The sequence below is a fragment of the Tripterygium wilfordii genome, chromosome 8 (assembly GCF_013401445.1).
Source record: "Tripterygium wilfordii isolate XIE 37 chromosome 8, ASM1340144v1, whole genome shotgun sequence".
In the NCBI taxonomy this organism is placed as follows: domain Eukaryota; kingdom Viridiplantae; phylum Streptophyta; class Magnoliopsida; order Celastrales; family Celastraceae; genus Tripterygium; species Tripterygium wilfordii.
Genome location: NC_052239.1, coordinates 1,724,959 through 1,745,599, shown reverse-complemented (window position 1 = coordinate 1,745,599; position 20,641 = coordinate 1,724,959). Strand labels below are relative to the sequence as shown.

General features: G+C 38.3%; 4 protein-coding genes across 5 annotated transcripts; 1 reads left to right on the top strand and 3 right to left on the bottom strand.

The window, feature by feature from the left end:
- Nucleotides 1-107: 107 nt before the first annotated feature.
- Nucleotides 108-3,203, top strand: LOC120004136 (UPF0235 protein At5g63440). Its single transcript, XM_038853397.1, has 7 exons — nucleotides 108-324; nucleotides 663-777; nucleotides 1,361-1,514; nucleotides 1,801-1,897; nucleotides 2,136-2,224; nucleotides 2,323-2,391; nucleotides 2,927-3,203. The coding sequence occupies exons 1-7, from the start codon at nucleotides 210-212 to the stop codon at nucleotides 2,984-2,986; spliced, it is 699 nt and encodes a 232-aa protein (XP_038709325.1). The 5' UTR covers nucleotides 108-209; the 3' UTR covers nucleotides 2,987-3,203.
- Nucleotides 3,204-4,248: 1,045 nt separating this feature from the next.
- LOC120003769 (cytochrome P450 94B3) lies at nucleotides 4,249-6,363 on the bottom strand. Its single transcript, XM_038852847.1, has one exon. It carries the CDS (start codon nucleotides 6,179-6,181, stop codon nucleotides 4,649-4,651), a length of 1,533 nt encoding a protein of 510 aa, XP_038708775.1. The 5' UTR covers nucleotides 6,182-6,363; the 3' UTR covers nucleotides 4,249-4,648.
- Nucleotides 6,364-11,043: 4,680 nt separating this feature from the next.
- Nucleotides 11,044-14,945, bottom strand: LOC120003887. The gene is made up of 6 exons (XM_038853028.1): nucleotides 14,744-14,945; nucleotides 13,080-13,125; nucleotides 12,229-12,355; nucleotides 11,927-11,997; nucleotides 11,561-11,664; nucleotides 11,044-11,375 (listed from the first exon to the last, which is right to left on the bottom strand). The coding sequence occupies exons 1-6, from the start codon at nucleotides 14,861-14,863 to the stop codon at nucleotides 11,337-11,339; spliced, it is 507 nt and encodes a 168-aa protein (XP_038708956.1). The 5' UTR covers nucleotides 14,864-14,945; the 3' UTR covers nucleotides 11,044-11,336.
- Nucleotides 14,946-16,015: 1,070 nt separating this feature from the next.
- Nucleotides 16,016-19,188, bottom strand: LOC120003886 (exocyst complex component EXO70B1-like). 2 transcript variants are annotated; one of them, XR_005469392.1, is made up of 3 exons: nucleotides 16,916-19,188; nucleotides 16,292-16,380; nucleotides 16,016-16,215 (listed from the first exon to the last, which is right to left on the bottom strand). XR_005469392.1 is itself a non-coding variant. In XM_038853027.1 (2 exons), exon 1 carries the CDS (start codon nucleotides 18,923-18,925, stop codon nucleotides 16,937-16,939), a length of 1,989 nt encoding a protein of 662 aa, XP_038708955.1. In that variant the 5' UTR covers nucleotides 18,926-19,188; the 3' UTR covers nucleotides 16,016-16,380; nucleotides 16,916-16,936. The 2 variants fall into 2 exon arrangements, 1 of the variants encoding a protein (XP_038708955.1); XM_038853027.1 differs by having other exon boundaries at nucleotides 16,016-16,380.
- Nucleotides 19,189-20,641: the final 1,453 nt, after the last annotated feature.

The following is a 20,641-nucleotide window of genomic DNA, read 5'->3' as shown; positions in this document are numbered from 1 at the left end:
GGGTCACTTTCGAGAAAGAGAATAGTTCAGGGGTCACTTCGCATTTCTCTAAGAAATGTCATAACGGTGTCGTTTTAAGTTGGGCCAGCATCTCTGTTTTAGGGGCCGCCACGCCTTTGTTTCATCCACTTCATCTCGGACTTCCTCGGCGAGTCAAGTCCCGATTCGTGCGAAGTCAGAGATCAGGAGGGTGAAGGGAGAAGCCAGAAATGCCGAAGAGAACAACGCACACGTACTCGAGCGAGGACGCAGCTCCTGATGGACCAGATTCTGATCTCTTTGTCTATTACTGCAAGCACTGTGGATCGCATGTGCTCATCACTGGTTCGCACTTTTTCTCTTATCTAGAAGTGCATATGCTTACATAGTGGATTCAGTATACTGGTTCTTTCTTATAAGGTCGTTGTTTTGGAATTCCATCTTAGAAAATCTCTTTCACGAGAAAAACACTGAAACTTGGACTTCGTATAGCTTTTCCACTCGAGGAATCGGAAACCGGTTTTTGTTCGTGTTGTAATTTGGGGGTATTACTTCATTACGCAAAAGAATATATGTTAATTGTTAAGGAATTTGCAATTTCCTTGAAGAGTAGCAATTTCTGTTTCTTCAATATTACTCTGATCCACTGCTTACTGTGAATACTGACATATGTTTTGTATAAGATACCCAGTTGCAGAAACTGCCAAAGAGGAAGACTGACAAGGCCTATGTGTTGGACAAGAAGAAGCATCTTGCACGGTTGAACATTAGTGAGGCTGGAAAAGTGCTTCTGAAACGGTATATTGATATCTATTGCCATCTCGACATTTCATTTTTTTAACAGTAATCTTTCAAAAAATCATTCGGCCTCATGTTAAACCGCCTCTTAGTTAATGTTGGAACATAATTAAGTATAGAAGAGTAAATTCATCTCGAAAATTTTTCTAAAAAAAAAGTACCACTTGTATTCATCCTTGGCCTAATATTACATGGTGTATTTTATATTTGAAATTGCAAAATACCTTCTTTAGAATTTAGAGCCATATCAGTGTTTGTTGCAGAAAAGTGTTACAAAAAACTTCCAAGAAGGTTTATATGTTGAAACATCATGTATGATTTCAGATTAACGGGGAATCCCTTACCAACAGAGGGGCCAAAGTCTGCTACTAAGGTTGCCTATGGTAATCTTTGGTCCTTTTGGCATGCCGACCAGACTTCAATTTATGTTGTTTTTATTTTTTTTTTCCGTTTGCTTTTTGAAAGGCTAAATGTTTTATCAAAAGAGAACTTTTATAAGATTGAAATTTTACAATATCAAAAGTCGATATTATCTATATGTCAATACTAATACATTGGGCCTTGTCTTTACAATAAAGCACAGGGGTGAAGGAAAATTGGAGAAGCAATACCGTATGAATTGTATAACTTGTGGGCTGTTTGTTTGCTATCGCTCAGAAGAAGATCTAGAAGTTGCTTCCTTCATTTATGTCCTTGATGGTGCACTTAGTACAGTTGCTGCTGAAACAAATCCGCAGGTGCAGATCTTTGAAAAGGCCTAAGATCATATCATACATCATGTGCAGCATTTAGTTAATATACTTGCTTTTAATTAATGCTCGTGTCTTCTAGTTGATAAGAGATATTTTGGAATGAAAGAGCAAGATATGTTGCAATCCATGTGCAGGGTTTGTTGCATTTGGTATGTAGTATATGTATTTTTATGTGTGTCACTCTGTGTGTATAAATTGTCTCCGCTGTTGAGCATCCATTTTAGTTTGCACTTTCAATATTCTTTTGATAGTTTTCTGGCATCTACCGTAGGATGCTCCTGTGCCCCCCTGCATATCGCAGTTAGATGGAGGACTTGTTCAAGTTGCCATAGAGGTGGAAGATCGTGCACAGCGCTCGGCAATAACCAGTAATATCAGCTCTCTACTTCTTTCTTGGAATCATACTTGCATGCATTTTCTCCTCCTACCCCAACCCCTAACCCCGATTTATAATTGCTGTAAACTTAGTGAACATCTACCAACTTGATAAAACCAGCTTACTACTTCTTTCTTGGTATGATACTTGCATGCATGAACTGGCGGAAACCCTCTATTTTACTTTTTATTTACACAGAGAACTCAATACATTTTCCTTTTTGGACACAGGAGTTAACGCTGACGACGTTCGAGTTACTATAGCTGCACCTGCAGCACGTGGGGAAGCTAACAATGAACTTCTGGAGTTCATGGGAAAGGTATAGTCTCTGTTTCATATGGGTGATCATGAGTGAATCCGCAATCTGATATCAATTATTTTGAAGTGTCTATGTTAACTAGGTATGCTTTTACACAGGTATTGGGTCTCAGACTGAGTCAAATGACACTTCAGAGAGGATGGAATAACAAATCAAAGCTCCTCGTGGTGAGTATGTGTATGACTGGGTCTGTGTGCATGTGCTTGAATCTGTGCAAGTTTACGATTTGGATTTAGTTTGACTGTGTACTTTGTGATAAATCATTGCACATACTTGGCAATTCTGATCATGAGATCCTCATCACACATTTTGCATTGTATAATGCAATCTTGGTTGGGATTATTCCTGGCCCACCCAACACATCTTCTTCCACCTTGGTGGGTTGTTTTTGTCACTTGATTTGCATTCTTGGTTGGCTAATAGGCTTGGTGGCATTTCACCTGTTTGTATTATTCAGCATATGAATCCAGAAACTCGGTTGGGAAGATATAAACACCTCTGCTTGTAGAGATCTGAATATACGATGCTCCATAAGTTACCGCATATTCGACAAATTTGTTACCTAAAGTGCATTTTGTAGCCTCATTCAGAAATAATTAGTCAATTAGATGTTTGAGACTTCTTACAAAGAGCTATAAAAAAATTTGCTCAGTTCATCATATACAATGTATGTTGAGATCTCTTTTCTTTTCTTTGCATCAGATCGAGGATTTGTCTGCCAGGCAGGTGTACGAGAAACTTCTAGAAGCTGTACAACCTTGAAGTTGAAAAGGGGTTGGTGACAAATTATACAAGTGGAATTAAAACATTGAAAGCCTGCCACCTTGTAATTGCATTCATCACTGTTGGTACATTTTATTCTGTTGATTTTGTGGTTTGCCATGCCAAAAATAACTAGAGCTAAACACCGTAAGATTCCAAACCCACCCTGGCGGTGGTGCTCAGATTCCAAGAATTCTGGTTGTGATGAATCTCTCTATTTTTCTGTTTCCAAGCAAGCTATTACATGCAAGGAGATTACGAGGATTCGGTGAAGAGGTACGCAAACCATAATAACGGAAATTACTCACTCATATCAAGAGGCTAATTTGTCCAAACCAAAGAACTATCAAATAACTATTACATTGACTGGGAGTATCGATCCTTCTTTCTGGAAAGTGATTTACTTGTATACGAAAACAAAAATAACATCAAAACAAATTTTGGTGGACGGTGAAATTGATTATGGTAACTCATTGCAAATGCAGGATGTTATAAGTTCAATTCTTATGTCCAGTAGGTTGTACTCTCACGTTCAGTAGTTTTGGTGTTATTTCCTCAATTTTTCTGAACGCATGATGTTATAAGTTCAACTCCTACATAACCGTTATTAGTGTGAAGTTGGTTGTGTTGACAGCTTGAGTTTAGAACTGGCTCAATTGTTTAGTGGACATGTTGGGTTGGAGAATTATCATTTATCAAAAAAAAAATCAATATGCATAAGGGTCAAAAATATAATCTTAGTAAAATTTGCATCACAATGGTAGAATTTTATTGGGGACAACAAAACGTGTTTTGCTAATGTGGTTAGTCATTTTGTTGATGTGGTTGGGTCAATAAAATATATTGGTACCTAACATAAATTTATTGATTTTATTTTTTGTGTAATAGAAATGGGATGCAGTATTAATTTTGGTGTAAAATGTTATTGTCATATAAGTGGGGGCGGTATTAATTTTGATGGAAAATGTGATTTAGTGTGCTGTTGAACCCACAAATACAGCCGACATATAAACATGGGCTTTGATATGGCCAAATGTTGGTCCCAACAAATACATATGAACATGGGCTTTGACATGCTCAGTTGCTCACATGTTGGTCCCAATAAATTTATAACCTCAAAATTGTTATGACCTTAAAAGTGGATCATTGTGATACACTTTTATAAAAAGTACAATAAAAACCTCTCATGCCCTATTAAACTTGCATAATTACAAGTGCTCTGAGACACACATCTATTCTCCATTAAACCCCACAAATCACAATTCCCAACAAAATTTGATGGCCTAAATAGCCAATGCAATTGGCAATTGCTAGAAAAAGCAAGAACCATAATTTTCCCACAGTAACCATGCTGTCCTACCAAGACCACCGTATCTAGCAGGGACAAAAAAAACCTAAGCTAATCATAGCATTAACAAGAAACTCAAATCTAATAGAGCATTAACAATCTAAAATATTTATATAGCATAACATCCATTATTGTACTTCAAATGCCTGCAACTGTGCCATCAGTTTTTCCTATTCAATTCGCATTCCCTTGTACCAAACTTGCCGAAAAGGCCAAAACATTTCCTCTATCTCAGTTGACGTGGTTTAGGCTTCTCGATAATAATAAATGTTCTTGGCAAGCGTTGTCGGTAGACCTATACTTTACAAACCAAGTTAGACCCTCCTTTTCCGGACCACCACTTTGAGCCCACCAACCATGTGAGCTGTTAGGAGAGGAACAAAAACCGGCTGTTCCTCATTGACCGGTTCGATCTCGAACCGGCTCAAAACCGAAGCCATCACATATTTCATCTGAATAAACGCCATCTCCTTCCCAAGACAAACCCTTGGACCGGCCTGAAAAACTGGAAACTTGTACGGACTCACCGACTTCAATGCACCTCCACCACCTTCAACAACCGGTTCATCGAACCACCGGTCCGGTTTAAACTCGAGCATGTCCTTCCCCCACAACTCCTCCATCCTCCCCATCCCGTATGGAAAATAGGTCACTCTGTCTCCCTTTCTAACGAAAGTCCCGTCTGGTAAAACGTCGTCGTTCAAGGCATGCTTGGAGTCCCATGCTACAGGTGGATACAGCCTCATGGACTCGCACAAACAAGCTTTCAAGTAATTCATTTCCTTCAAAGCTTCATAGCTTAAAAACCTAATTTCTTCGCCATTTTTTACCACTACTGTTGTTGCTTCGCTCACAATCATCTGCTCTGCGGGTTTGTGATTAGAGAGCAACCAGAAGAGCCACGTCATCGCCGCCGAGGTGGTGTCTCTTCCTGCCATGATGAAGCTTATCGTCATATCTCTCACCACTTCTCCTTCATTTCCCGCCAACAACAATCTCGACAGGAGATCGTTATCAGTACGATCGCATGTTCTTCGTTCTTCAATTTTGTTCTTCTTGTTTTCGATGATTTCGTTGACGGAATCATGAACAACTTTCAATGCTTCCTTCAGCTTCCTCTCAGAACCTAAATTGAACAGTCGCTTAATCTTCCACACCGCTTGTACAGGTTCCACTCCTCGCATCGCACTCATAAACGACGCCGTATCAAACGCCTGAACGAGATCCATCACAGGTTTTGAAAAATCCAAACAACACGGATCAACACCCAACGACACCTTACAGATCACATCAAACGCGAATCTCTTCAACAAATCCTGCAAATCCAGCACTCTCTCACTCTCCATTGCTTCTTCAAGCACCGGCACCAGCCGGCTCTCGACTTCGTCTCTGAGCGTCTCCACCAGAAATCCTCTCAACGACTTTGCAGTGAACTCGTGACTCGCTAACTTCCTCTGAGCGCTCCATGACTCGCCGTCCACGGCGAATATTCCGTGACCGAGAAAATCGCCGAGAATCTCTGTGAATGGTTGCCCTTTAGGGAAGTTGTGGAAGTTCGTTTTGAGAATGTACTCGACGTTCGACGCGTTTGCAGTTACGATTGTGCGACGCGAGCCTAGGCGATGCACTACAATCGACTGCGTGAGTGACGTGGACAGTAGTTCGGTATACCAATCTAGAAGGCGATGGCAGTTTCGGTAAAAAGAGATTAGGCAGCCAATGAAAGGGTAAGATGGAGGAGCATTAGAGGAAGAAGAAGAGGATTTGGTGTAAGTAGTATGGATTTTTCGTAAGATTAGGTAGAGAAAGATAAGAGAGTAGAAAGACATGAGAAGCAAAGCAAACATGGCTGCTCAAGTTATATGGCTATGGTGAAGGTGAAGGTTGGTTTGTTTCTATTTTGTAGAGAAATGTAAGGGAGAGGTGTTGTATTTGTAGTGATTATTGTGTATAGTTTGTGAAATGTGACTAACCATGCATGAATACAACCACATGGTTCCTCATGCTTAAAATAAGGAAAAAAAACGTGTGAATAGGGAACATGTTGCGGCTAGATATACAAAGAATTTTAAACCTTCGGAGTGTATTTTTTTTTTTGGATAATGCAGATCCTTAAACAGTGACTCTAAAAAACCCTCATTTAATGTGGAGTGTTGGATATGAAGTGGGTCTTACGTGTATGTTTTGAATTAATGCTTATTTTAATGTCACATAGATTTTGAGGATTTTTTAGAGTCAGATTTTAGATGTCTCAAACATTGTTTTTTTTTTTTTTTTTTTTAGTTTACTGGGTTGGTGGAAAATCCCTTGCTGGGTAGTGGTTGCTCACGTAAGAACAATGAAGTTTTGAGATGAAATCTGAGTTAGTGTTATTCGAACTACACCTGTGGTTTTATAGCAAGCACGACTAATCCTAATAGGATTGTAGAAGTCTACTTCCTAAGTTTCAGCCACCTTACTTGGCTGTTATTCATAGTACCAATGATGGAAACTAGATATTTTCCTACTCAAACTAACCAAGGCAACTTCTACACGGCTCAGGATAGACAATCCCCTTGACGAACATGGACTCCAACAGTGCTCACCAAGTCAACGTCATCTTATAACGACCAACTCGATTTTATGACATCTTTTGACTGGGCTTGATTCATCTTCATCTTATAACGACCAACTCGATTTTAAGCATTCTTGAGCTTTTGCCTGTGATTCTCATCAGGGTAATGCGACTTTTGATAATTGAAATAGATGATCAAGTCTAACTCGCTCACCAAATGTTCAAATGTTCCACCCAAAGTTGAAAATTATTTAAATATGCACATTCGAGTAGATTTTCGACTATTTGGACAGCTAAACTGCTAATGTAGTATAAAAAAAAAAAGATAAACAACCTGCCCCCGAATGGTGAAAAATATGTTTGTACGTGCATATTGGAACATTTTTAATTTTGTATTCCCAAGTTTGAGCATTTGAACATTCACTTACTAAGTTGAAAATTGACAACTCTTTCAGTGATTAAAAATTACATTATCTCCAAATCTTAGCCTCGGTTTCACGGGTTGCCATGTTAGGATTACATTTTAAATCACTGAGTTAACCCAACATTTCGATTCTAGATCAAAATCTCAATTCATTCATGATCACCAAAAAGTTAAAATGTGTAAAACTTGATTAACACAAGAAATTGGAGATAAATGATTGGCAATTAGATATCTTAACAATATGTTATTTAAGGGTTAGGGGTACCTAAACTTCATGTGGTGGCATTTGTAGTGATTATTGTGTAGGGATGTTTGTGAAATAACTAACCATGCAAAAAAAGGAATTAGGGTAGGAGCGTGAATACAATCACGTGGTTCTCATGCTTAAAATGAGAAGAAAAAAAAGGTGTGAATAGGGAACATATCGAACATTGCGTGTCATTTCTTTCCATATTCACTAGACAACTAATAGAGGTAAGTGGATTTCTGTTAAACTACCACAAAGATGTGGTAAATTTCTTATACTTTAAAACTATAAGCCCTTGCTCATTACACAAACAAGTCTTTTTCCTAATCCAAGTGAGTTGAGTTTTGATCCAAGAGTTTCGGTCCTTAGTTGCTGGGATAAGGAGGAACAAAATTGTACATGCCCGATGTATCATCGGAAACCAGACAACGTAAAGCAGACAATATCATGTATGAGAGTGTGAATTTATGACATGGTATCGGAGCAATTCAATCTAGTTGGACATGACCTCTACTACATTTGTTGGGTCTGGCATAACTCAACCCATAAGTGCAGGGGAGTGTTAAAGTACCATATCGAAATATGTGAGAAATTTCTTAAACTTTATAGGGACAAACCATCCCTCATTACACCAACATACCCTTTTCCTAACCCAAGTGAGTTTGACTTTGACTTTGACCAATGGGTTTCGGCCCTTAGTAGCTGGGCTAAGGACTAAGGATGAATAAAGCCGTGCGGGTCAGATGTCAACCCAAAGCATACAATATTGTTGACATGTATGATGATGGGGATTTATATATGACAAATTCAAAGTCAATTTAATAGAATTGAATGGGAATTATCTTCCCAATTGATGGATAGATTTGTAATTGAAGAAATCTTTCAAATTTTTTTTTTTGGAAGATAGTGCTTCACGTATTATCAATCCTAAATCAAATGCTAAAAACACGAGTGATAAAAGAAAGAAAGAAAGAAATGCATGCTTTATTATTGTACTTTGGTGATGTTTTATGTCCTGTCACTATTTCTTATGTGAAGTTATGCATGCAAATAAAACTGATCACATTCCAAACATTGTGTATGTTTTTTTTGACCTTTAATTTCGTGGGTATATGATAAAGTTTCAAAGAAGTAATGATCTTTGATTCTTGTCAACCAATATTAGTTAAGTTTAGTAGAATATCCCCTTCCAAAGCCAATCCACGTGCAATATGTAGTGAAAGGTCCTTCTTTTGCCGGAATTTAAAAGTCGCGTGGCCCACGTTTTTGTTGTTTCCTTCAACCTTCAATCCCTCTCAAATTTTATTTTATACACTTTTTGGAAGTTGGAAAGTGAAATGCAAAGCAACCGAACTCTATAAATAGGACAAACAATAATACCATTCCACGTGTGGCAACAAATTTTGATGCCTAAACTTTTTTGGATTTGGGCTCTATAATTCCTTGGTAAGAGTCTAAAATTTTAGATGTAACGGTCAAAATAAATACTACATCACATATTCCTTATTGCATCACATATTCCCATTAACATTGTAAAATGCGTGATCTTTCTACACCCCATTAATCCTACCATTCCTAGCCTCAAATTCTTCTCTCCTTGTTCACCTACTTGAACCTGAAATCGATTTAGGGTTTCATGTTAACTCTTTCTCGAAGTTGATTTTCTCTTGTTCATGGGTATCTACGTATTGTTTGTTAATGGCGTAGTAGAGCCCTAGGGCTGGTGGTAAAGTATCGGACAATCATTGATCTACCTATGGCGAGTCAAACCCGAAACCTAACTCGATACAAGCCTTGAGCTCATTGAGATCCTCATCCGTGACTCTCTTGCTTACCGGAACTGATTTCGTTGGCGAAATTGATGGAGAGAGAAGAAATAAGGTAAAGGAAAGCAGGAAACACTATGGGATGTAAATTGAAAAAACACAATCCAAGGTGTACTTCATATTGTTATGTTTTTAACTTACGTTTATTTAAATTATGATTTACTTAGTTAAAAATGGAATACAAATAGTGTTCATCATTGAACATAGAACTCAAGTCTTACTTTGTTATGCTTAATGACGGTTATGCTTGCTTTCTCTGTCTAAGCAACCTATCATACTAGTTTTACTTTTAGGGAACTAGAGCTATCAATGTATGAAAATAATGCGTCCAATCATTGTCACTAAAAGACATTGGCCGAATTATTCCCCACTTGGTATCCAAATTTAATTCTCCACATCAACACCGACACACCGTGCTACTATTTGATAAGAATGCGACCATTCAATTATTTGAACTTATATCCACCAAAGGCCATGCTTACTCGTCTAAAATTAAAAAAAAAATCATTGCCCCTAGCAACATAATATCGGCGCCGTATTTTGATTGGCGAAGGACATCACGCATGCCGACCAGTGAATGGGGCATAGACAATCTGTCATGCAATCCAACTTCACTTGTAATTCCTTGCTTTGCAACTTCAATTATTCCATATGCATATCTTCACCCCTTATCCATTATCCTTATAGCGAAGGATATCTATACTTCCACCAATCACCATATTCATGTCTCTTCCCATATACGAAAAGGCACCATTCGATTTGTCTCTATCTCGCCATCCAAAGGGGTGTATTGATCCATTCTCGTTCCTCTCCTCCTCCTGCCCTGGCCTGCCAATGACGAATTTAGAAAATAAATTGAGGGGACTTGATTAGTGACGGAGCGAAAATTTATAGGAATAGAGAGAGTTCGACAGAATTCGGGGCTTTTTTTAGGACATTTGAGTTTAGAAATTAGGATTTTATGACTAAATCTATATGAAGTGGGTTAAACCAAAGTAAAATACTCCCAACTAATCCGAACTCTCGACCTTAACAACCAAAATTCAAAACCCAAACATATAACCAACTGGGTTCTGGACCCAAAAGTTGCTATGTATATAATCACCACCACTGTTTACACTGCCACTCTAACGTAATCATTTTATTATGATTGCCCAGTAATGCCTCACCAATCACCAGGACAATTTCAGTGTTTGGAGTTCACACACAGCGAATATGGCTCCACTTTAAACCCCTACCAAGCCAATATAACTTATAAGCAATAAAACTGCTGAGAACTCCCACAAGAAGAGAGAAAAGCTTCTTTGATTCCCATCTACATTAATTGCATCCAACCTTAAGGTTCTGCGTGTGCTTCATTGGCAGTTAAAACAAAGCAACAAAGGAAACAAGGTCTCGGTAAGGTACCCCATGGTTGAAGGCTACATCAATACTCGGTTGTCCCGAGTCATCTGCATAACAGGCGCATGGAAATCTGTCCTTCCGTCGTGTCATCAAGGGTTAATGGGATGAAGCTTTGGCCCCATTTGTAATGCAAAATTTGAATTTCTCTAAAGTGCTGGCAAAAACCATAACACAATCTCAAATCATGCTTGACACAAAAATGATCGTGTTCTTGAGTACTCTAAGCTAAAAGAGAAACCAAAATATATTTGAAATGGCTACCACATAAGGTCTCAATATTTATTCAAATCTTCCCTCTCAATATCTTCGGACAACCAGTTATATGATCATATGCAAGTACTAGAAGAAAAAGAATATATACACACATGAAAAACAAATACCTTAAAAAGTATATTAACCATACCAGAAGGCATCCAAAAATGTTTCACAAAACATTACATCTACAGTACATTTCATTGACCATTTTCCACCACAAAATCACCTACATTTCATTGACCATTTTACATCCCAGGAACAACAGATTTTATCCCCGCCTTCTGAACGGGGCTTAATTAGCTGCATCTCGCAGTCGAGCAACCAACTCATCCTGCACAATTGAGCATGCATCAGCGAAGACAGATAAGCAGCAATAATCAATCACACAAGTTTCATTGGATTTCAGGAAGCCAATGAAACAAATGGCAGATGCCCATTCTGGACCACTAAGCAGGTATCAGATGGGTGCTCTGACTACATAAGTAAAGTTTAAAGGTGAATTGCCTCAATACTTACCTTCCTCCCTTTGGTTGAAAGGCCTCGTTCCTTTAGAATGGCACGAAGCCTCTCCACTGTCAAACTATGGAAGTCTTTCTCAGGTGCACGGCTATTGGACCCCTCTGTATGGCCAAAAGCAAATAAAATCTCAATCTAATAACAAAGGTAACAAGATCACCCATATTCAAAGTAGCTAGACACACTAAAATGCAATAAAAGGCCACGGCCTATAGCACCCTAATTGCGACATGGCAATCAGTTAAGTCTTTACAGGTTAGTTCGGTTATAATAACTGGTCTCTACATTTGAAATTAAATGTGCTGGACAACAAAAGGGGACGCATATACACCAAACTGTTAATACAGAAGAAATTATTGAATTCACCTTGTCGAGAACCGGTTTGACTATTGGCTTTCTTAGATGCAGCTCTACCGTCTACAACTCTATCAGCAGCCCTGAGGGAAAAAAAATGCAAATCTTAAGGGAATTCAACATGATCAAATATCCAGAGGCAACGACGTGCCTGCTATAAAGGATCATCCAGCAAAAATAATGCAGGACAAAAAAAATCAAGCTTACAAACAAGACTTGTTAAAATGAGTAGAAGTTTATGATGAAGCCATGTATGGCAGCAGTAGCATCAAACTCCAAAAATAATCTCAATCTATGAATGCTGGAATCAATACCTCTTTCTAGGACCATCAGTTGCAGCTGCACCCTTTGCATCCCTTGAACTGGAATCGCCCTTGTGTTTCTTAAGAGTAAGCGATCTAATCAGTATATTCTGCTGGTTTGTCTTGATATTTTGCCCCTCTGATTAAACAAGTAATGGGAGTCAGGACTTCCAAACTCTGAAAAGAAATTAACTTCAATGCCAATTATCAATAGAAAGCTAATTCGCAGTCCTTGAAAATCTGAGAGATTGTATATCTAAATAAAACACAAGTATATCATCAGAACATGCTCCAAGCAGCTATGAAATAAACTTTTGCATACTTTAAGTTCTGCTTCCTATTAAATGCAAGTGAAATAATCCATACCTCAATATCTCATTTGACCTGTTAGTTTGACAGCATAATTTTTTATTAATTTTTTTACCGCATGTTTCCAATATTATTAATAAGCAGGTATAGATGCATGGTCATCGACTTTATAATAAATTTAAGAGTTAAACACATAATTCTATTGCTTAAATACCGCGAATTGTTATTTGTTATTCACTGACCTATCATCAGGCTGAAACACAATTTTCTCATTTAAAATCCAAGATTTCTGAAATTCTAAGCAAATTCCTACAATTCCTAACAGTGGTACAGTCAATGAGTTCTAAATATGTCATGAACATTCAGAAATCTTGCCCTCTAGAAACTCTGAACTCTTGAGCTATTTCATCCCTTTGTTTTTAAAAAACTTTTAAAATTTTTTTCCCAATTGCAATAGTAGAAGAATTTAAAGCTATGAGAATTACTCCATGAAGGCATTAATGCTGCAAACCCAAAAAAGCATGAAATTTAAAGCATTAAAAGCCTGAAGAGACCTGGGGGTGATGTGTCGTGCTCACAGATATAAACTCGCATCCCGCCCTGTGCATATTTCTCAAAATATAAACAACAGTTCCAGGGGAAAAAAAGGAACGAACATAACCATAAATAATAAACATACACGCATAAGAACTATAACAATTGCATTAGAGCTGCAACTACAAATGCTATCTTAATACCAAAAAGGGAAGAACCCAGAAATGAATGTAGAAGGGAATATTTCCATGTTAGACATGTTGGATACATGTATATCTCAGTACAACTGTAAGATCAGAAAGCAAAGCAAGAAAAAATGAACAGTAAAGACAGACTAGTAATTTCAGCATGACGACTTCAAGTTACTTCCTAATTAATTCAACACCAAAAGTAATTATAATTTAAGGAAAAGATTCACAATAACACTTTTGCATGCACCAAATGAAGAGCGCAAATACATGGTACTCAAACAGCAAAATTAATGGATACAAAACTCTTCAGAAGCTGTCCTCATCAACTGGTTGACTTCTTCCCATGCAATTTTCCAGAGAGAAAGGAAACCGTGAAAACCTGAGGAGCTTCACAAGCACCCCTTTTCAGGATTACAAGTAAGATATCCCGGTCTCCTATCTATTAGGAAACTTTTGTAAATGTAATGATGACAAAGCGTGATCATGATACAAGACTGTTACGTTCAATTTCTTTTGCAAGCATGAAAATATGTCATATTGCAAAAACTGATGGAAAAAACCATTTGATATGTACAGGGGGCATGGCCAATTGTCTTTCCGCTTGACCCAAACCAAAAGGAATGGATTATTACAATTTATCTCCTCTTGCATCTGGAGAGTTCTCATCTAGACCAGTACATCACTACAGTATCAATAAATGGGGCTTATCCCTTCTTTCTTACATATATTCATTATTTCCCTTTCCTCTAACAACACACAAAATGTAAGCAACTATAATTACAAAGAGCCAAAGAGCCAATAACTAGATTTATTTGCACAAGACAACCAAAGCAATCTGTAACCCGCCCACTCTATTTAACAACTTTATAAGGACATTAACAGTCTAATCACCTGCTCAAATCCTTACTAATATAGCTATACCAAAAAAAGTCATATGCTATGAAGAGGTTTTTCATCTCTTCATAAGTAATGACTAAATTAATAGACTATTTAGAATGTCAAGTCAATAGCTAGGGTTCTAGATCTGGATATGCAACTATTGGAAGTGACTCATATTGACATATGTATCATACTATTAAAGTATTATGCATCAAATATTTACCACAGCAAGGGAAAATTCTGTTTTAATGGATCCAGAAAAAATACTACTAATGTGAAATCTCAAGATTCATCAATCTCGACTTAAAACTCTAGGCCCCCTGTTTGGTTAAATTATTTATTAATCAATATCACACCAGGCAATATCACACCAGGCATTCTGTTTCCGTTTCTAGTAAACGATAAATCAAATCTTGCTAACGCTGGAGCTTCAATTCCTTTCAGTGAAATTTTCACTCCCAGTGACAAATTTTAACAGAAACTTTTCGAATTCCAAACTTCTGTTCACACATTTCATCAGAAACCAAAAGGACACCGTACTCTAATATTATTAGAACAGCAAACCCAAAGGCACAAAAAAGAAAGGGAGAAAGCGAAGAAGAAGAATAGAATACCGGATTCGAGGAGAGGACGGTGGAGGAGAGAAGACCGCGAGAGGGAAGGTTGGCAAGGAGAGAGGAAGCGCCATGAACCGTGCGATTCGAATCGGACGGTTGGGAAGACGAGACCTCCATGGCGCCTGACAAAACCCTTGTTTAGTAGCCTATTACAGAGAGAACCAAGTGTTTGCGAGTCCAAAAGGGCTTTGTTGAGTGGCCACCGGATCCCATTTCGCTATATTTACGTCAGTGTGTGTCACCCGATGTGGAGATTTTTTTGGGATTACGTATGCAAATTACAAATTTACCTGTTTAATGAGATTTTTTAAAGTAAAATAAATACATGAAAAATAATTATTACCCTCCCAATCTCAAGCTAAATTAGATAAAAAAAAAATAATCACAGAGGTATTAAAAGATAAAAATAATCACAGAGATATTAACTTTTAAAAAAATAAATTATATTAACTTTAAAATAAAAATTACTCAAATTACAGAGAAATCTCCTAAATTATTTTACTGCATACCCTGTCCATCCCCGCATCCACATACTTCGTTCCAGACAAAATATAACCCGCAATGGAAAGTTTGGCCAATGTAGAAAAATGGGCCTACGCCACTCTGGACCAAAGGGGCAGCGGCAGGTCCATAACACAAGCCCAGAGTGGCCTGTTTGGGTAAAATTATAAGTACGCCAAGTAACGCCACTCTGGACCAAGTGGGCTGGTGTAGGTCCATGACACATGCATCTATCTGCTCGCGCTCATCGTTAACAAGGCTCGCAAACAAGGCAATCAATGAGGGTCAGATTTTTGTTAGAAGGTTATTATGGTGGTATGGACAAGTAGAAGCAGAGCAGTAGCACCCATCCACGAAGGATCGAACTGGTTAGATTCTTGTGTTTTCAGCAAAAGACAAAGTGCATTCTTTGGTCACATTTGCTAACCATTTACCTGTACCCATTTTGTTTTCTAATTACCCAGTTTAGTGGGACCATTCTACACCTAAAATGTTTTGAGTTCCAAGAAAGGGACAAATCCCAGATGTCTGTTGTCTGATAAGATTATTGAGTCTATGGAAAGTGCCGATTGTGACCGATTGCAACGTGAGAGGAAACTTCTCAAACTCAAACTCGCGCTAAGAGAGTACGATGAATCATGGAGCATGGGAGAAGAAGGGGGTGTAATTTATCCTGAAAAGGAATAATGCAAGTGCCAAGTATGTCAACTTCTGCGATTATAGATTTCATTTCAGTGTAAACCGTCAGAAAGAAGAAAATGAAGGATATGAACCATCAAACAGATCATAAAATTAGACAAAGAAATCTTAAGTTCAGCTGCAAGTAAAGAAAGTACGAGGCTCAAGTAAATGAAACTGAGACCTAGTGCTGTGAATAGAGCAAAAGCAACCAACAAATCTCGTATCATGTGGAATGCCTTGCGATGGTAAATTCTTGCCTCCAGACAGATAGCTAATGAGCTATTAGCCTATTATCATTCAAATAGTGTTAAAAAGAGTTTTCAGAAACTCCTCCTTACTATATTTTCAGAAAATCATACTCACCAAGAAATCTGCAGCAACAACCACAATGCCAAGATGCAGAGTTTCCCTTAATAACCATAGCTGCTTCTAAGGATTTTGTTCAGCGGCAGCTAGTGAACATTCAACAAAGATATTAACAAAACTTATCATTAAACAAAATGTACCTGAAGCCAAGATGAGATGCAAAGTTTATAACCTAAAAAAACTCGAAAACGTAAAGAAAAAGAACAAACTTTAGAAACCTCAAGATACTTGAGAATTGGCCATGTGCTATGACGGATTTTGTTAAAACCTCAACTTCAAAAAACTTAATTCCTCTCTCTCACTCACGGATGAAAACATACAACACGATGAAGTAAATTAAGTAAACAACTAACCATTGCCATAAGGGCAATTTGCAACCATATTGCCTCAATGCCAATGGTGATTTACGAAGTAAGATACACAAAGCTATGGCATAATCCACACATGCAAAAAGCTATAGTCTATAACACATGTAAAAGACTCGATACATTATGTTGAAGAAAGACAGTTAACTTTCATAAAAACCTCTGCTTATGGCATTAACACCCACAACATAGGAAACATACATCAAGATACATTAAATAAGTTCGAACTCATCCTTAATGAGGACCAGACCCTTACCAGTTACAAGATTTCTGTTTCCTATGTACTCTTTCTTCTCAAGTGGTTTAGAACACCAGGGGATCCTTCAAACAAGTGCAGCAAATAACTCTCTAAATCCTCAGGTGTATACTTAATGTATTTCCCAGAATGCCTTACACTCTCAAGCTGACTTCCAAACCTCCCCATAAACGAACGGTAGGCAGGGATCACATTCTCTGAAATAGATATTCGAAGCTCCTCCCGAAGTTGAGGATCGGGGACCCTCCAAGCTGTCTGAATCCTATAAATTTCCTCAAAGTTTGCATTGAAATTCTTAAACCTTTCCTTTAAAGCCACCTTGGAGGCATTGCCAGTGCTCCCACCTATACCTTCATCCTTCAAACAAGACAACACTTTGCTCCAAGAAGCTCTAAGATAACTTGTCGCATATTGTCGTATCTGTCCACGACGCTTGCGAACCCAATGATCTCCCAAAAGCTTTCCAAGCTCAGAGTCCTTCACTTTCTGTACCACATAAAGAATGTTATTCATCAAGAAAATGTATTGCATTGCCCCATCCTCATACAATCTCGACTTCTCCTCGAGATTGGACTCCAACAATGATATCAATGATAACAACCTACAAGCAAAGGGGGACATGCTCTCTTGCTGCAATTTATTCCCATCATCATTTTTATATAAATCCTGCTCACCATCATCAATCTCCAAAAGTGAATTCAAAGTATCACTATAATCCACAAGCAACTTAATATAATTCATTACGTAACGGGTTATCGGGTGAATCTCGCCCCCTAGCATCGGCTTCCTCGAGGATTCATTCTTCACAGCATTCTCCAACACAAGGAAGGTCCCTATAGCTGCCTCCCCCAGACCTGCTAGCACTCCCTTAGCCTCATTAGACAGAAACTCATCGGTAACCATTGCCTGCAAGTCAGGTAGCACATCTGCCAATGCATCATACATATCCAAAATCCTGAAAAGTTTCTCAGAGGACCTTTTTCCAATTGCTACTGCCTCGGCAAAATTCAGTAACTGCATAACACACCCTTTTGCGGTCTCATTAAAACAAACCTCTTTTGCAGACTCCGACCCGCTAGAAATCTGCTCACAAAGCCTTTTTTCACCAGTCAGCAAAACCGTGATGACTATCTTGATTGCCTGTATCCATTTCTTCATCTTCTCATCTAAAGACTTCCACTCAACCTTCTGCACCTCCTCAATGCTCAGCTTCTCAACACCAAGAATCGCCAAACATTCATCCAAAGCATCACGTCTTACGTTACTATAAACCTGAACAAACTCCTTTTCGTACCCAGACCTAATCATCCTGTCCGCAATCTCCTTTAACTCCACGACAGAATCAGCTTGTATCAAATCCACGCACACATCATCGCCCAAACTCGCTCCCCTCCCATGAAAACGCCCACTCTCACTATCAACCTCCTCGAAACTCTCGAAATCCTCATCAATGTCCCCATCATTGGCAGCAAAAGAGAGTGAAACCCGCCTGATTGAGCCGTATAGCCGTTCAGAATCAAGCGGAACAGTGTTCCTAATCAAGATATGACGAAATTCTTCCTCTAATCGAGACATAGCCACCTGGATGGCGGATTCAGCACGGTCCATCATGTCGTTATCGGAAGTGATGGCCAAATTTTCGACAAGCTGGAGGATATCGTCGACAGCTGTCAGATACTCAGCGGCCTCGTCCGGCGAATCTTCCCAGCAAGGAACCAAGTGACGGGAAGACTCCGTGCAAGACTCCTCCCAGCTGAAGATGACCTTCTCTGCAGCATCGAAACGGGACTGGGAGGACGATTTGTCCTCCTTTTCAGCCTTATTGATCAAATCGGTGATGTTCGACAAGCGATTATCAAAACTAGAGAAGATCAAGAGCATATCCTCACGGACCTCCTTAGGCGTGTTGAGACTCTTCATGATTTGCTGAGCAGTAGCCAAAACCCGGTCCTCCCCACCATCTCCAATACTCTTAGTAGTTGTGGCCATACCTTCCCCTTCACAATCCATGTTAGGGTTTCTGCCCGCGTACGCCAGAGGGAGAGGAACCAAAAATCGGATCCAATGGAGATGATGTTGTTGGTGCTGCCACGTTATTGGGGTTTTCAGTTTCTGCAACTGAAGGCACCAAACTGTTTGGCCGGCCGAAATTACGCAACTGTTGAACAGCAAAATTTTAGAACGAGAGAACAGTCGGAACTCAGAACTCCTCTATCGTGCTTGATGACAGTCGAGAGAGAGCTGGTGTACAGTAGGTTGCGGGCAATCTGATTGGGTAACCGATTGAGAGGCTGGGGCCCGCTGTAAGATTATTACAACAGACCTCGCTGTAATAATATTTTGGGTCTAAAAATTTTTATTTTATTTTTTAAAAATAATAAATGTGTTGTGTTGGATTTTTATTTTTATTGAAAACAAAAATTTTAACATTAAAAGGCCATAATAATATTAAACCATCATATATAAATTCAAAACATTCAATATTTTAATTATAATTATGATGAATTTAATTTTGTTTTAAACAAAAAAAAATTTTAATTCATTAGATCAAATGCTATATATTTATGATGCGTTTGATAGGACGTGTGTCTGATAATGCTGGGCCACACCCTTTCATCAAACAGCACGGAAAAGACAGCATATACGCTATGGTTTCCCCCCGACAAATTGGACCGTGTTGGGCCTACCCCCAATCACGGTTATGGACTCTTCTATATTGATTACAACTTACAAATTAATAGTCCACTACCACCACATAGTTTTCAAGCACTGATTCCAACCAGGAACAAAGCCAATTAACACGCAAGAAATATGACTGGGGATTACGGACTCTCCTTCTTTGAACCTGTAAAAAGACAAACAGATTGATTCTCTTTATACTTGAAAGTTCTTACCATTCCTTGAAATCTTGCTGGTCATGATTGTATGATTGATTATGATGTGGGAACTAGAGATTTTAATTCGATAAAGCTGGTCCAGTAATCACTGCAAAATTTGTGTTGAAAAAAGTCCAGCCATGGAAGGATGTGGATGCAGGATATTTTGATAGTTAGATGCAAAAGTCTCTCCAAAGCAGGAAACATGTTTGTCAAACATAATTTCTACCTTCGTTTTTTTTTTCCTCTCAATGGAAGGAGGATACATTGATGTTAATTATAATTAGGCAATATTTAATGCCTCTGGGCTCTGAGGAGTAATAATTTTCTCGAGAAAATCTACAATCTTCTTCTAGGCTTGATTATAATAACACTAAATTAAAGATATAATTAATCATAAAAAATCATTATTAGGCAATATTTTGACATGATTACAACTCAGAGTATGATGTAATTGGCAAATTCTCATGATCTATTTTAATAACTCAAGATTTGAAAGCACAATATTACAGGAAAAACTAAAGCAGAACCATTGGCCCAAGGAAAATGTGGGCATGATAAGGTAATAACTTCTGAGGGTGAAGGGATTATTACTGTATTAGGATATTCATCAAATTTAATTTAAATTATTTTCTGCATGAGTTTCGATCCGATCTTACCTGTAGTCAGCGCAAGTTTCCTATAGAAGTTTATGAAATTCACCAGACCTCACTGAAGATATCCAAGCATCTTGTATACTTGCACAAATCTCATTCAATAGAAACCCAGAATTCCGTCTTCTCAAATACATGGGATTGACTTACAAGAAAGCATGCCAACCAGCAATCTTTCATGTCACACTTTGAATGGG

Excerpts from the sequence above, each read along its gene's own strand:
- LOC120004136 (XM_038853397.1), top strand. The coding sequence starts at position 210 with ATGCCGAAGAGAACAACGCACACGTACTCGAGCGAGGACGCAGCTCCT. Across the intron at positions 778-1,360 it reads GGAAAAGTGCTTCTGAAACG|GGGTGAAGGAAAATTGGAGA; the intron begins GTATATTGATAT and ends AATAAAGCACAG. Across the intron at positions 1,515-1,800 it reads CTGCTGAAACAAATCCGCAG|GATGCTCCTGTGCCCCCCTG; the intron begins GTGCAGATCTTT and ends CATCTACCGTAG.
- LOC120003769 (XM_038852847.1), bottom strand. The coding sequence starts at position 6,181 with ATGTTTGCTTTGCTTCTCATGTCTTTCTACTCTCTTATCTTTCTCTAC.
- LOC120003887 (XM_038853028.1), bottom strand. The coding sequence starts at position 14,863 with ATGGAGGTCTCGTCTTCCCAACCGTCCGATTCGAATCGCACGGTTCAT. Across the intron at positions 12,356-13,079 it reads GCACGACACATCACCCCCAG|AGGGGCAAAATATCAAGACA; the intron begins GTCTCTTCAGGC and ends TTGTTTAATCAG. Across the intron at positions 11,376-11,560 it reads TTTCAACCAAAGGGAGGAAG|GATGAGTTGGTTGCTCGACT; the intron begins GTAAGTATTGAG and ends TCAATTGTGCAG.
- LOC120003886 (XM_038853027.1), bottom strand. The coding sequence starts at position 18,925 with ATGGATTGTGAAGGGGAAGGTATGGCCACAACTACTAAGAGTATTGGA.